Raw genomic sequence first — 17,139 nt, 5'->3', positions numbered from 1 at the left:
ACAATTTTTATTATTACTGTGCTGTGCTGCTGGGGGAGGTCTTAGGTTTGATTATCAGTCAAGGCAGGGTGAATTTTTGTGATAAATTATAATAAATAATAAATAAATTGAGCTTTATATAGGGCAATATCCACTAAATGTGCTCAAAGCGCTTTACAAGGGGTCCCTGGTAAACAGCAACATTTAACATGTAGGACGGTACATGCCGCCTGTTAGGCAATATTACAGTTTTTCGGACTAAGACAACGCTGTTAACGGCTAGGTACTCATTTTACATCTGAGTACAGTTAGAGAATGTGAGTAAAGGCCTTTTCCAAGGATTCAACTATGCGCCGAGCACGAGGCTCGAACCTAGGACCTTCCGATCCGAAAGCGAGTGTCATACCACAAGACCACATGAGCAATTGAGGCAATTGAAAATGTGAGAAAATATTCATAAGGATGATTGAAAAGTAGGAGATTCAAACAGTGGCGAGATCACATGTCCATCAAAGACTTACCTTTACCTTGATTGAAAACAATAAGCTTTGCATGCCTAATGAGGTCAATATCAAATGATAGGGGTTGGATTGGTATCTATTAGGTTGTTGAATTGATAAAGTCACACATGACTCATGCCTTTTGATTATTTCACATACACTACTACTATACATTTAAATAGTATATATATTTAACTGTGTTCAGCACAACTACTACTGTAGTGACTGAAGTTAATTTCAGATTGTAATTTTAATTTGTTGTCTTTATAGGTGCTGCGCCTGTAATAGAATCAAAACCATTAGTGAAATTCTCGGAGTCGTGGCATGAGGTGTCATCTTTGAGTTATGATGAAGTCAAGGTAATGGAGTGCTATTACAATGATGAGTATTGTTAATGATATATATATACCGTAGAATTACTTTAAACCGAAATTTTGGGGACCTTCTATACCATTTCAGTTTAAAGACATTTTGGTTTAAAGCAAGTTCCCGTTTTGCAATGTTTTCAAGGGTAGTAACTATTTAAGGAATTTGCTCATTTAATCGTATCATGGGTTTTGCCTTAAATGGAGTTGTTGAATAAATGCCGTCTTTATAACCTTTTTAAATTTTTTTTTTTTTAACAAAATTTTCTTTTAGCGGTGTTTTAAAAATATTTTTGGGGGTTTTCGTTTTCCAATCAAAATTGTTGAAAGAGTTGAGTTTGGGATGCTGTGTTTTTTACATATCTCCTTCTTGCTCAACTTTTTTATCATCGACTTCACATAGTATTTTGATTTTAAACTCCAACGTGTTAGCACAGTGCTTTCTTTTAGTAAAATGTAAAGCTAAAATAAGATCGAAAGTTCTTGTGCGATAATTGTTAATGAACGATGTGCAGCTACTCAGAGGTGAAGTGAAATGGAAATGAAAAAGCGTGTCAATGCTAAGCTGTCTACTACACACCTCTCTTTTGTTGAAAAGCCATTAGGTTCAAAGGCTTAGTTACATAGAACATTTCGCTTGCGTGATTCTACACCCCAACTCCCCCTCTTTCCTCATTTTTCACCTGCCAGTCACCCGTTGTCTTCCTTTTCCAATCTGTTATGTGCGATTGTGGTGTTGGCCAAGCCCAAGTTCAGTGATTGAAGTGTTTGCCTACCCCCACCCCCACCCCACCACTCACCTTCATTTTATAGTTACTTACGCTCTTTGTTTATTATCGCCGGGTATTATTAAGTGTGGCCATCTTTCCGAATTTTTGAAGAAAAATAGAGAGAGAAAAGGGAAGGTGCTCTCAAGTTGTTTCGATTTAAAGAAAGTCCTGCTTAGAAGTATTTCGGTTCATCGTAAGAATTAGTACAAAGATAATGAAGAAACTGGTACAATTTATTAAATTCTTTGCGGTTTAAGGTATTTTTCGGTTTAGCTTCTTTCGGTTTAAAGTAATTTTACTGTATTCTTCTTCTAGGTTCCATGCCTGGTCCAGGCTTTGGATACTGCATGAATTATCTCTCTCCATTCCTCCCTGTCTCTTGCTTTTTCAAACAGCTCTTGGATTGTTAGGTTGGTGAAGCCCTTCAGTTGGTCTATGAGTGTTTTTCTTTGTCTCCCCCGGGCGCGTTTACCAGGTATTTTTCCACAACTTGCCAGGTATTCATTCTTATCTTTCCTTACTATGTGTCCGAAAAAGGATAGTTGTCGATCCACTATTAAGGGCATTAGTTTCCTTTGTTGGTATGTTTGTTTTAGCACTTATTCGTTCGTTTTGTGTGCAGTATACGATATTCTCTGCATCCTTCTCAAGCACCACATTTCAAAAGCTTCAATGTTCTTTTGTGTTTCTGCATTTGTAGTCCAGCTTTCGCATCTGTATAACAAGATTGGCCACACGTAGCACTTCAAGACTCGGAATCTAATCCCGAACGACATCTGTTTGTTTTTCAAAATGTTTCCCAGGTCCATGAAGGCCTGTTTGGCTTGAGTTATTCTTGCTCGTATGTCTCGGTTACTGTATATATATATCAGGGATGCCACTTTTCCGGTTTTAGCCGGAAATCCGGTTTTTTTACCACCAGCCGGTTTTAATCCGGAACCTCCGGTTTTTGTCCGTCGTCACTATTCAAAAAAAAAATTTTTTTTTTTTGAAAGAAGAAGAAAAAAATCGAGATTTGAGCCGGAACTTTTTCGCCGGGTGAATAATTTGGGGTGTCACCGCCGGTCGAATATTTGGGCACCTAAATGGAAGTTTATCTATGCCCATCCCCATCACAATTCCTCCTTTTTAAAAAAAAAAATTGATAAATAAACAGTGATTTTGAGAATTTCTCAGAAATTTTCAGTTGAATTTGCCGTGTCAAACATTTCCCTCAAACCCACAAAATCACCATTATGTCTTATGTCATATTTTGACATCAGTGCAATAGTCTCGTGAACTTTAGTGATGGTCCCGTTTTTATGACGTCGGGCCAGACTGAATGGCACCAGATGTCACAATTGACACAGACGACCAGTGGTATTCTTTGATTAGCAGATTGATGGTTGAAGGGGAAGGGGAGGGACAAATCTCTCTCTCTCTCTCTCTCTCTCTCTCCTCTCTCTCTCTCTCTCTCTCTCTCTCTCTCTCTCTCTCTCTCTCTCTCTCTCTCTCTCTTTCCCTTTGCCTTTCTTTCCATTTCTCTTTTCTTTTTTTTTTTTGATATAGAATTCCTAAGATCAATTCATAAATTATTCTGGTAGAGAAGTCTCTCTTCTCTCCCTCTCTCTCTCTCTCTCTCTCTCTCTCTCTCTCTCTCTCTCTCTCTCTCTCTCTCTCTCTCGCAACCATCCATTAAATCTTTACAAAAACTAAATTTATGTTTAATGATAAGAATGGATTTATACTAGTAATAGTAATATATTACATAATACCAATACAAAACTATGTTCCTGTTATTTTTACACTTCGCTTGCGTTTGACCGATAGACGGAGACATTTTCCTCCTTTTTGACAAATTGCTATTATTATCACTGAAAAAAAAACACTCACCAAAACCACTACATCAACATCTCTACCACCACTACTATTACAACCACCACCACATCATCATCCCTACCAACACTACTACTATAAATAACACCACATCATCCCTACCACCAGTACTACTATAACTACCACCACATCATCATTCCTACCACAACTATTACAACCACCACCACACAATTATCTCTAAAAGACCACCACTACTACAACCACCACCACATCATCATCCCTACCACCACACTACTACAACCACCATCACATTATCATCTCTAAGACCACTACTACTACTACTACTACTACTATCACCACCACCACATCATCATCCCTACGACCACTACCACATCATCCCTACCACCACTACTACTACAACCACCATCACATCATCATCTCTAAGACCACTACTACTACTACTACTACTACTACTACTACTACTACTACTACTACTACTACTACTACTATCACCACCACCACATCATCATCCCTACGACCACTACCACATCATCCCTACCACCACTCCTACAACCACCACCACACCATCATCCCTACCACCACTACTACTACAACTACAACCACATCATCAACCCTACTACCACTACTACAACCACCACCACACCATCATCCCTAGCACCACTACTACTATAAATAACACCACATCATCCCTACCACCACTACTACTACAATTACCACTACATCATCATTCCTACCACAGCTACTACAACCACCACCACACAATCATCCATACGACCAGTACTACTATAATCACTACGACATCATCCCTACCACCACTACTACTACAACCACCACCACATCATCATCCCTACTACAACCACCAAATGTAATTACACTTACAACTTTTGAAATTCTCCGAGTCGTGTAAGAAATTGCTGCGAGATAAATTTTGGATCGAATCTCAGTGAATTTGAGTGAAGTTTAAATTTATAGGTTATGGTTGCATGGGTGGGTCATGATCTTCACAATGAAAAATTTTCTCCTTTTATGTGACCAGTCATTCTCACCCCTGATAGCTATTGATATTAATTTATCTATACTGTATTTTGTTTTCAGCACCTTATTTTATCAATTTGAAAACTGTTAACTCTCCTTTCTTTTGTGTGTTATTTGCTCTCAATTGCAATAATAAGTACTGAAACAATATTCCAAATTTGATATTTTTCAAATCCCTACAAAGCCCTTGACGTTGATTTGTATTTCGTCCGCCCAAGTTTTCAGGCTTTTTTAAATTTGCCTGGTGGCATCCCTGATATATATAAATTATAAAAACAAAAACTATGAAATAATAGTGCTAAACTTTTTTGATAAAAAGAGCTATTTATAATACAAATCTACTACTACTACTACTACTACTACTACTACTACTACTACTACTACTACTACTACTACTACTGCTACTACTACTACTACTACTACTACTACTACTACTACTACTACTACTACTACTACTACTACTACTACTACTACTACTACTACTACTACTACTACTACTACTACTACTAATAATAATAATAATATTAATAATAATAATAATAATAATAATAATAATAATAATAATGTAATGATAAATAATAATAATAATAATAATAATAATAATAATAATAATAATAATAATAATAATAATAATAATAATTAATAATAATAATATATAATAATATAATAATAATAATAATAATAATAATAATATAATAATAATAATAATAATAATAATAATAATAATAATAATAATAATAATAATAATAATAATAATAATAATATATAATAATAATAATAATAATAATAATAATAATAATAATAATAATAATAATAATAATAATAATAATAATAATAATAATAATAATAATAATGATGATGATGATGATGATGATGATGATGATGACGATGATGTTGATAATTATGCTGCTGCTAATGATAATGATGCTGATAATGACGATGATAATGATAATATCCAAGAAGAAAATAACAGCAATGTTAGAAAATATTCTAAAAAAATAATCTTTGTTTAAAAAATTTTAACTGTAACATCTCAATCTTTAGACTATTTCTCGATTTACATATGTCTTCTTATCTTGATTTCAGGGTAATATAAAAACAAGCACAGATCGACGTGGATTCTCAGCGTTTACACATTTCCTTTTTGGACCTCCCAAATTGCACAAAGATTTGATTCCTGAAAGAGATTTGATTTTTTGTCTTGCTGCAAGTGAGTCTATTGCCTTTTTACTCATAAATATAAGCATGAAGAGGAAAGATAGACAAACAACCAGACAAAAAGATAGAAAGTCAGACAGATACATAATAAAATGTGGGCGTCCTTGAAATTATAGAAAGTCAGACAGATACATAATAAAATGTGGGCGTCCTTGAGATAATCAGTTGCATGGTGAAAAGCTTTGAACAGAGATATTGACAATTTTAGTCAAGAAGTCAATTTTTATGGAAAATGAGTTCTCATCAAAAATAATTAAATCAAACCTTTTCCTACATATTGATGAAATATTTTAATTGAATTCTACTCCTGAATATTTTATTTTCATTTTTTTTATGACGGTAATTATTATACTTTATATCAACTCATGTCAACTTTGGAAGCGATTTTTTCCAAATTAGGGTTTCACATCCTAGCCCCCATGCATATGACCATAACTTCATGAAAAATCACCCGATTTGCTTCAAATAAAGAGTAAAATGCCCAGGAGACACTGAGCTTTCAAAGAAATGCAACCCCCCCCCCCTCTCATAAAAACAAATATTTTCACCATGCGACTGATTATGTCAGGGACGCACACAAATATGGAAACCACTTAAAATAATGGTCAACTTAAAATGTGAATTGATCTAACTTTGATATAATATTTTTTTTAAAAAGTTGCTTTTACAGATCTATTTGGTGTTAGTTGAATGTATAAATACATTGGGTTGTTCCCTTTTACATTGATGATATGCAATTAAATAAAATAATTACTTGTTCTGACTGCCATGACAATCATAACCAACACAGAATAAATGTTGGTAATATTAAACATTTGCAGTATACAGTTGAAAGTCGGTAATTGGAATGTCACTTAATTAGAACGAATTATGCACAATGGTGCTGCCCAATTAAGAATTTATTGAGATCTATCACCTCTCAAGCTGTCTAACAATGATAGCAAAGAGCTAAACAGCGCCAGCTTCATTTATCATATACAAAGGAATATAATATATAAACCAGAAAAATTATGTAACATGTCATATAGTATTAGGCTGTTGGTGATTTAAAAAAAGATTGAGCTATTTAGCTAAGATTTCCAGCATAGAATTTACTGATCCTTTTTGCTAGACTTCATTTTATATTCATTCTAGGGACATAACATTTTAGTGGCCACTTTGGACTTAATAATAATAATAATAATAATAATAATAATAATAATAATAATAATAATAATAATAATAATAATAATAATAATAATATAATAAAAATAAAACAATGAAAAATAATGCTTTGTAAAGGGCTTTGAGCACGTTTAATGGACATTGAGCTATATAAAAGCTCAATAAAATTTTTATGAAAACTTTCGACCTCATATTATCTTAAATTTTAAAAGAATTAAATTTCCTTTGGCAATGTGCTTTAGGTTTTCAGGTCATAATTTTTGCGAAAGGCCCTTATGGCCCATCACCGCTAAATTCACAAATCTGTTATGAAAATAAATTAACTTTAAATACATTATGTGTTGGATATCTGAATCATGTTTAGTGAATGTTTCTGAATTTGCTATGTTTGTAATTTCTGGTGGTAACACATTCCATTTGCGAATGTTCTGTAAAAAAAAAAAAAGAATTTATGATAGTTAGTTTGTTTTTGCAAGTGGTTACATGTACTTTGATACTGTGCTTCCTCTTATATTGCATCTGTTTGATGGCCTTTTTATATAGTCTGGGATCTCAATTGTTGCTGATAGATCGTTGGCGAATTTCTGAAATATTTTTATTGAGACTTCGATGGCATATTTTGTTGTGCATCCTAGTTTTTTTTAATGTGCTGCAGGTCAGAAATCATACTGCTGCTCAATCTTTCTCAATCTTTTTTATGTCCTTGTGCAAATAAGGATCCCAGGCTCTACTCATGTATTATAAAACTGGTCTAATGATTGCGATATAGGCCTGCAATTTGACAGGCTTTGGGCATTGATGGATATTCCTCCAAAGGAAACCCAGCATTTTATATGCTTTTGCAACAATATTTTGTTTTTTGGCGCCCCATTCCAATGTTTTGTTGCATGTGGACTCCAAGGTAGGTGATGCTATGAACGTGTTGTAATTTGTGACCAGATATTCTGTAGTCATGTGATATATAGGTTCCCTTGTTTTGGTTTTGTGACCACAGAGTATTTACATGGATGGGATTTCTTATTGCATGTATTTCATCATGTTTGCAGAGAGTCCAGATATGTCTGAAGTGCAATGACAACTTCTTGGGTTCTATCACAGAGCCAATTTTGAAACCATTTCAAGATTTTCTGGGGAAACTCAATGAGGTCAATCTGCTTTCTCTCATCCAGGAACCTAGCAATTTCTTCGATAGTGCTAGTGAATTGGGTTTCAAACGCTCGACTTTCCCTTAATACATGTTGGTGGTCTGCATTGTGGTACTTCATTACAGAATATAAGATGATGTGTTCCAAAACTTTGCAGACAACTGAAGTCAGGAAATCTGGTCTGTCGTGTGAGGTTTGGTCTTATTTGACTTTTTTATGTAAATGGGTATTATTCTGGCACCTTACTAGTCTTTCAACACGTCCCCATTGTCAGTTGATTGTTGAAATATAGTGCAGAGGTCTAAAGTTATTTCTTTTGCAAACTCTTTCAGCATCCTTATCTATATAAGGTTCGGTCCTGCTGCCTGATGCAGATTAAGTTCCTCCACTAACACTTCCTTCAATTAAAACTCTCATTTTTGTTTATGATTTTGACTTTCACACAAAAAGAGACACAAGTTTCTTGCTGTACAAATCTTGTTATATACTTTTACACATTGTCAGATCACATTTTGATGCAATATCCATCATAGGATCTTTAATATATTTTCAACCTTGACGTCTGAATCTCTAATGAAAAAGTTTGCATTAACACTTTTTACATAATTAAATGAACCGAAATATTCACCACTTGAAATGATGGACTTTGATTTCTATCCTTACCTTGAAATTGGTCAGTAACTATTCATTACTTTCATATTTTATTGGACTCTGATGTAGCACAAAATAATTTCTAAATACTGTTGGTTTCAATTTACACTATAATCAAACCAGACAACAAACGAAAATTGTCTTTTTGTAACATCTTCAGTGTATTGATGTTCACGAAATTGTAACAGAAACCTGCATCATTTTACCCCTCCCCCACCCCTTTCTCCCTATTTTGTAGTATTATCAAAAACTATAAGCTAGTTATATTTTGTAAGGTTCTGTATTTCAATTTTAAGTCATCCACAATAAGTTTAATAGGTGCATATGCTTCTGTGGGTTAATGGTATGTGAAGTAATTGACTTATCATCTTGTTTCGTATTAAAATTTATTTTAAATTGTAAGTAATTCATGCCAATGATTTACATTCCAAGATCTTTTTACAGAAAGGAGAAGACAAATATTTCTCGATCTGGTTTTTAAGTAATGTATTTATGGTTTCTTTGTTTTTTGCTGTTGGCTGAAGAAGAGGTTTTAGTCAGAAACGTTTTGTGTTTGGTATTTTATTCTTATTTAGAGATTTTATATTCATTTTTGTTTATTACTTTTTACATTCCACAGCTTCTAGCAGCTTAGTATCAATTTGACACGCTGATTGTGATTCTTTTTCATTCCAGCCCCATTTGACAACAATTGTGAGGTTCATAACAGAGTTCTACAAACTATCTACAGATGTCTTACAGGTTCTAAATTTGATTGTCAGCGCTATGGATCTCATTGGGAAGAAATTGGATTTCAGGGTATTTAATTTTAACTACATAATGTTGGAAGACAGCAAAGGAAGTTTTGATATATTATTTGAATAGTTTGCAGGTTTGTTTTCCATGAATGATTTACTTTTAGTCGAGTGCTAGATATCTTGGTACAAATCTGTAGGTCATGGAGATGTCTTTTTGCACGTTCGTTTACAATTTTAACTAAAATTCTTCCACTACTAAAAGTCATATAACTACTTAACAACATACATTTTTCTTCCTTATTATTTCCTATTTAACTTTTCTAAGTGAAGAAACAATACTATTATTAAGTGGTTTTAAACTAAAATCACCAGAAATGTGAGATTAGTTTTTATTACTTTCAGAAGCTATATCCATTGCTCTCAATCGCGATTCACGTTTCTTCGCCTGTCATGAAAAATCTACCAAAAGCTGTCGACGGAAAAGAAATGAGAAGAAAAATATTAAATGTAATGTTTCTAAGGCTATCTTAAAAAATCATTTAAGACACATCTATTCAAATGTTACATCTTGGATGATTATTGAATCTGTATCTCATAGTTATGCATATTTTATTATCATATTAATTACCTACGTGTGTGTGTGTGTGTGACACACAACACCTCGAGTTTGTTTACAAGCCATCATTAATGCTAAAGCTCTATTTTCAACACAAACATATAACATAGAGATGATTGAGACATTGCGTAAGCTCTGATATTGGTGTTGAATATCAACAAACTTTGCAGAGTTGTGTTTCTTGAACCCATGACCTCAAGAAGGGTGCTCAGGATTGACATTACATTTGAAACCACTTTTATTGGAGTGGTGGATGGCGTTGACTGCATCGCGTCTCTCTCACGGCCAGGCGGAGTTTTCGTATCAGTAAGGTCACGGGTTCAATCCCTCTTTGCCATGAAATTTTTATTCTCTATTGCCCTTTGGCTTTTTTCTATTCTTTTCATTTTCTGTTCTTATCATGTGCATCATTGTAGCCTCACACAATATTATTTTACTGTTTTGGTCTTTACCTCTAGGACAAGATCCATCCACTGACCTCCGTGGTGCAGGAGTACTTTCACTTTTCCACTTGTTGTATTTTCTTCAAGACCCTTCAACTAAAGAGCTTGCCAGAGATGTTTATAAACTATCACTTCACCCTACGCAAGTAATTACAGATAATATTACTAAAATTAAAAATAGGCAGATGTGAAAAGGAAATATTTTAGACGCTAGTTTAGATTTAGTAGAATTAACAGTTGGTTGATACCTGATGCTTCTGGGAATAGAATTCCATATACGAGGTCCCATGACAGAAAAGGATCGCCCAATTGTATTTAAAAAGAGGAATAAAAGTTTTATCAGATGATGATCTCAGTCATCTGGAAGGTGAATAAGGACGTAAAAGCAAATCTTCGATTTGTAGCCAGTGCAGTTGGTAGAGAATTGGGAGGGAGTTGCACATGCATGCTTTTTTTTTTAAAGTTAATTTTGTGGCACTGACACCTAAAAGAAGGGAATTGCAGTAATCAATACGTGATAAAATAAAAGTTGTAACAAGCTGACTGGCTTCCTCAGCGGTCAAATAGTCTTTTATTGAGGCAATTTACATACAATGAAGAAAAATCAAATCTATCAACTGCACAAAAATAACCACATATATACAAATATTTAACAATCAAAATCATGATAAGGCAAAGGAGCTTAGAAAGAAATGCAATCACACACTACATAAAATTAAAAAGAAAATTAGAAACAAAGAAGAAATAAGATATGTATGTGGAATGTTTAAAGCAATCAAACTTCTCAACAAAATGAATTCCCAAACCATAACAGAACAGGACGAAGTGGAAGACACAGTTACAAGACCTAATGAAATTCTACGACAGGGATGCAGCCTTTCCCATATTCTCTTTAATTTCTTTCTAGAACAAATAATGCTTGAAACCCTGGGGCAACAGCATACTTCCTTTTCAATCTGAGGAAGGAAACTGTGACTTACATTTTACTGATGATATTAATTTGATGGCTGGAAATCAACATGAATTACAAAATTTAACAGCTCAACTGGTGGATACAGCATCTAAATATGGCATGGCAATAAATACAGAAAATGACACACACGCACAAATAGTATAAAGCCTCTTCTAATATATTTTTATTCTTTTGGTGCTGTATGTATGACATTCTAAGCAGCTTTCTATGAGTTTTGCTTTCAAATGCACTGATTTTTCTCACTAATTTTGCGGTCAAGGTTCAATAAATGTATTAGAAGAGGTTGTGACCAGAGTGGGAAGACAAGAACCCCTACTGTCAACAGAAAAGAGAAGAGAGCTCGCTTGGTTTATGAAGGAATCTTCAAGAGAGTGATGCAGGACACAATGGGATGAAAAATAACCTAATATCTTAGTGACATCACTTCCATCAGAAATCATATATGCAGATGATGTTGACCTCATTTGAGCCAACTTGTTTGACACAAATGAGATCCAGGTTATATTAGAACAACACAGCATAAAAGTCATCACAGGAAAAACAGAACGTACCTTACTTACTAATTTAGATTCAACTTGTAAGCCAAGAAAGAAAGTAAAACCAATGGTTGGTAACAAAGGATATATTAAAAACAGAAAACACCAGTTAAAAATCAGTCTAATTAAATTGATGAATATATATATAAGAGATCATAAGATCATACTACCTAAAAAACTGAAACTTTACAATGCCTTTGTGAAATCATCCTTTTTTATATCTGTGGAACATGGAATCTGAAGAAAATGGAAGAAGGAAAAATAGATGTTTTTTACGGGAAACAATGAATAACTATTTTAGGAATAAGATCTCAAACTGCTTGCTTGACAGAAAAAGCAAAGAATGGCCACTTTTGCTTCAAATTCTTGATGCCAGGTGGAGAGCTTTTGGCCATATACTCCGTAGGACCCCAAGATACCAGCAAATAAGGAATTGTCATACTTTTTAAAAGACATAAAAAAACGCATTACTTAAAACCATAATTCCGATTTGAATAAAACAAGCTTAAGTCTAAAACTAAGGAGAAAGGAGGACCTTATGAATACATCATACAAGATCACAAATTATTGAAGTTTATCACATCCAAAATAAGGAGTGCTGCAAGATCTGTTAACTGCAGCGATGGAGGCAGACACTATAAATTGGGTTGACCGAATAGATACCATGTTTTACATGCCGCTTTTTGCATTGTGTTATCAAATGTATGATTTAAACAGATGTCCAGGAGATCATTTAACTGTAATGAGAGAGATTTCAAGCTTTTTTCTTCTATAACACTAATTGCTTAATTTTTTATATTTAAATAAAACCTTCAGAACTTCCCCTTCTGTGTGATGAGCATCAACATAACCGTTCAGTGTTTGAGAGTCATACGAGATGATGTCTACAACAAGTAAGTAAAATTTCTTTTTGGAATGATATTGATATTTAATATAAATTCTATGACCTATTTGGGAGGCGTTCCGAAAGCTCATCGTGCTAAGGGAATCAATTCAAATATTTCCTCAACTAACCCTAAGAAAAAATAAAACCCAGTACCTTTTACTAACCCTAATGGGAAAAACAAACACCATAGCATATTTACTGAGACTTATGATTAACCCTAAAAGAAAAAAAAATCCTCCGACCTCGAGCTACCCCTAATAGCAAAAAAACCCCAAAAAAAACAAAACAACCTAAGACTGTTTTCAATATTTAATAAAACAATGTGGCGGTGGAAAACCAAAACTATGGTCGTATTACGAAAGTTAAAACTTTCACTAATCTATCAAGGTTTGTTCTAAAGTTTAAAAAATGCTACTATATATTGACAAATTGAATAAATAAACGCATGACAGAAGATCCACATTGAAAATACAAATTGAAAGAAACTGCAAAGCGTTATTGCTTGCTTTATAAAATCAATCTTCCTTTTCATTTACCAAAAGCAGGCAGTCTTTTCTTGAATAACTATTCTTACAATATCTTGCATGGCCAATAACCAATCACTCATTTACATTTGAGTTGAGTGGGGTAATGTGTGTGAAGTGTTGTGATAGGGTTACAATACCGGGGTTAGAGTTTTGCAATCCTTTGGTCACTGACAACAACCAACACTGCTTGTTTTTATTACAAGATGAGACACGGTCCTGCTCCAAACACCACATGAATATTGATAATATATATTATGTTCTGACGATGTAAGGATGGCAATTAGTAGGGTTCACAAAATAGCTGATAAAAACAGTTCAAGATGGTAAAATAAATTGTATACATTGCGTGGAAATGTAATTTTTGTTTGTTTGTTTGTTGCTTTAGGTCTCTTCCAACACAATTGAGGTTATATGAGAGACCGCTGAAACAAAAAAAAAAAACAAGCAATCTAACAAAAATAGTACAAATGTTAATCAAAATCATAACCTAAAGATATCATAAGCTAAATTACAAATAACCAAGAACAAACAGGCAGAAGATTTACAGAGAAAAAAAATATCCCCTGTCAAAAATACAATCACAAACCAAAGAAGCAGGATAGGCTAGTAAAGAGAAGAAGAAACGACATCACTATCGGATCGTACACCCATGCGAACATCATAGGTATATGATTCAAGGGTGATGCTCCCATCCAACCACCCGCGTGGAAATGTAAAAAGTCACAATTTACTAAAAAAGAATATAATTTTAACACTTATTATACATTGCACAAGGAGATTCTACAAACAGTCACACACAAGTTGATATAAAATTCCAGTGATAAAACAAGGGATAAACACAAAAAAATCACAATGATATCCAGAGCACATGTCACATATCAGCCGATAAGGCGTGTTACAATCAAAGATGGACTTCAAAACGAAGTTGTTGCCCTGTGAATAATAAACCTTTAAATGAAACCTAACTAAAATTTTAAAAATTTCATACATATCTTCAAGTGATAGCTACGTTTTTGTGTCAATAAATTTGTATCGTTTGATAAGAATTGATAATGAATAAGAGTTGTGAGATTATGAATAAAACAAATAACTTTCTCTTCTGTCACATACTCATATCTTCAATTTCTATCTCAGAGAATTCAATAAAAGGAAAGATGTGGTCGGAACTTTAAATTATCTTTATGCAGCACTTTTTCTACGTTTGTACCAGTTATGGAAGAAAGGCAAAACCATTCACGACTCTGGCTATATTCTAGAGGGTAAGAAATCATTTTCAGATTTTTTCATCATTCTCCATTTGTATGAGTTTTATTTTTGAAAGTCTTTATCCATCCTATAAACTCCAATTTATCTCAAAGAAAATATAGCATCGAAGTCTATGTTATTGTTTTGTTGTGCCACAAACCATATTTTTCAAGTTCTAAAATGATACATTGGAAAAAGTGACGTCAAAAAAAAAAAAAGAAGAATTTGCTGTTCTGTATCATCCCCATGTAGTGATACAGCATCACCTAGTGCTATGTATGTAGGGTTCTCTTTCTTTTGTTTTAAACTTTCTTTTTTTTTAAACTCTACTTCCCTAGGTCAAGGTTGTAGGCAAGTATCTGTTAGTAGACCATTTTTCTTCATTGTGTCTGTATCAAATAAGTGCATCTTTTTCACTCATTTTTCTAAGGGTACAGTGTCTTTGACAGAATAATACGATAATCTCAAACCATGATCAATTCATATGATTAGTTATTGTGTACAATAAAAACAGCCTTTGTTGTCAGCATGTATATATATATATTATATATATATTGCAAGTCAGTCCTTTTTTTCATACCTTTGAGCGCAATTTCTCTTTGAAAGATAAAATAATTCTGGATTGTAGTAAGAAAAGTGACAAATTAGGGAGCAGGCATCGTTGTAGTGTAAGATACAGATATGAAAAAGTGTGTATGAAACAGTGCCTGACAACCTTACATCAACCTTAAATCTCTCAGCACCAGGAGGTGCTTAAGATCTAGACATTTTCCTTCCATTTCATCTGGCCTTGGCTACAGTCCTGGCCCTCTGCCAGGAGTGGCATCCAATTTCGTTCCTTCTCCTTTTCTGCCATCCCGCGCCATGTTATTTTGGGCCCTGCTTTCCCTATTTTTCCCTCTGAAGTCCAACCCAATGCCACTGCAGAATTGATTTTGCCCCTCTCCCCAAGACACGCCCAATCCAATTCCACCTTTTCCTTCTCACCACTACTTTAACTTTCTCTATCTCTATTAATTCCTAGATCCTTTCATTCCTTATGTTTTTGCCATCTTATTCATTTTTAGTCCAGTAGATGTAGGCGTTGATCTGGAAGAAATTGATACAAGGCTAAATATTATTCTGATGAAACTACCCCATGTTCTGAGCCTCCATGGGAAAAAAATACAGCCGTTTTAAATTTAACAACTGTATGAAAATATTTCCTCTTTGTCTTTATTAAACGGAAATAATCAAGAAAAAAATGAGTATTTCCTTTTAACAAAGAAGAGAAAATTAAGTTAAGCATCCTCTCAGTAACTCATTTCTCATTTACTTAATTTATTTTACAGAAAACGTATGCTTTCCAATGTTTTGACATTTTAAAATATAGGCACTAAATTGTCTCAACTGCGTTTTATTTGACTTCTACTTCTACTCAGGCTTATGGTTATTATTGTTTCTTTATATTTTTATTTTCAGATGTGGCAAATTATAGTCGAAAGAATTCCAAAACCATTTTTAAAGATCTTGAATCCTATGAAAAAAGTGGTAAAGACCGAAATCCTTTTGGTGACCGTCCATCTGAAGCTGCATTTTTTAATGTTTGCAAAGAGGAAAAGCCTGATCACAAAATAGCTGCAGAATTATATTAAAATGATGCAATGCAAGGCAATATTATTATGTGAAGAGATTATGTGTGTATGTGACTATCTGCGTATGTGAGCCTATGTATGTGTGTGTGTGTGTGAGTGTGTGTGTGTGTGTGTGTGTGTGTCAGAATGCACTTGCATGCATATGTGTTTTTGTCAAGGTTATGTGTTTGAGAGATAGAGAGAGAGAGAGAGATAGATAGATAGATAGAAAGAAAGAAAGAAAGAAAGATAGATAGATAGATAGATAGATAGATAGATAGATAGATAGATAGATAGAAAAAGAGAGATAGATAGAAAGAAAATATATATATATATATATAAAATATATATATATATATATATATATATATAATATATATATATATATATATATATATATATATATATATAGAGGAGAGAGAGAGAGAGAGAGAGAGAGAGAGAGAGAGAGAGAGAGAGAGAGAGAGAGAGAGAGAGAGAGAGAGAGAGAGTAGATAGTAGATAGATAGAAAGAAAGAAGAAGAAAGAGAGAGAGAGAGAGAGAGAGAGAGAGAGAGAGAGAGAGAGAGAGAGAGAGAGAGAGAGAGAGAGAGAGAGAGTATTGTGTTCTGTAATCTATTTATTCCCTTGTTGAGGACCTGCACTACAACCTACTTAAGATAAACTAGCAAGGATCAGGCATATTGTTTGTCATTTCCAACACTTACAAGAAACAGTTTTCTTCGAGGAGAAATTTGGGGGGACCAAGTTCAAAGCTTTCTTATGTGTTCTTATAAGATACAGATCAGATAAATAGTGATATCTGATCAATTGATGATGTGGTGCGATAAGAATAATTCATGATGTTATATAAGTTTACCATTTTGTATTCTTCAGTTTTCTTAGATATGAGAATAAGGT

General features: G+C 33.7%; 1 protein-coding gene across 2 annotated transcripts in view; it reads left to right on the top strand.

Moving 5' to 3' along the window:
• LOC144964519 (ELMO domain-containing protein 3-like) overlaps nt 1-16,541 on the top strand; it is a 23,619-nt gene extending 7,078 nt beyond the window's left edge. For both annotated transcript variants that reach the window (XM_078898906.1, XM_078898904.1), the window contains exons 6-12: nt 750-838; nt 5,572-5,695; nt 9,339-9,461; nt 10,475-10,605; nt 12,785-12,861; nt 14,516-14,640; nt 16,088-16,541. In XM_078898906.1, the coding sequence (XP_078755032.1) occupies nt 750-838; nt 5,572-5,695; nt 9,339-9,461; nt 10,475-10,605; nt 12,785-12,861; nt 14,516-14,640; nt 16,088-16,260 (842 nt within the window). In that variant the 3' untranslated portion in view covers nt 16,261-16,541. The remainder of the gene's footprint in view (nt 1-749; nt 839-5,571; nt 5,696-9,338; nt 9,462-10,474; nt 10,606-12,784; nt 12,862-14,515; nt 14,641-16,087) is intronic.
• Nucleotides 16,542-17,139: the final 598 nt, after the last annotated feature.

Source organism: Berghia stephanieae, chromosome 2 (assembly GCF_034508935.2).
Source record: "Berghia stephanieae isolate SIO BIC M18660-M18661 chromosome 2, UCSD_Bste_1.3, whole genome shotgun sequence".
Lineage (NCBI taxonomy): Eukaryota > Metazoa > Mollusca > Gastropoda > Nudibranchia > Aeolidiidae > Berghia > Berghia stephanieae.
This window is presented reverse-complemented; position numbering and strand designations above follow the sequence as displayed.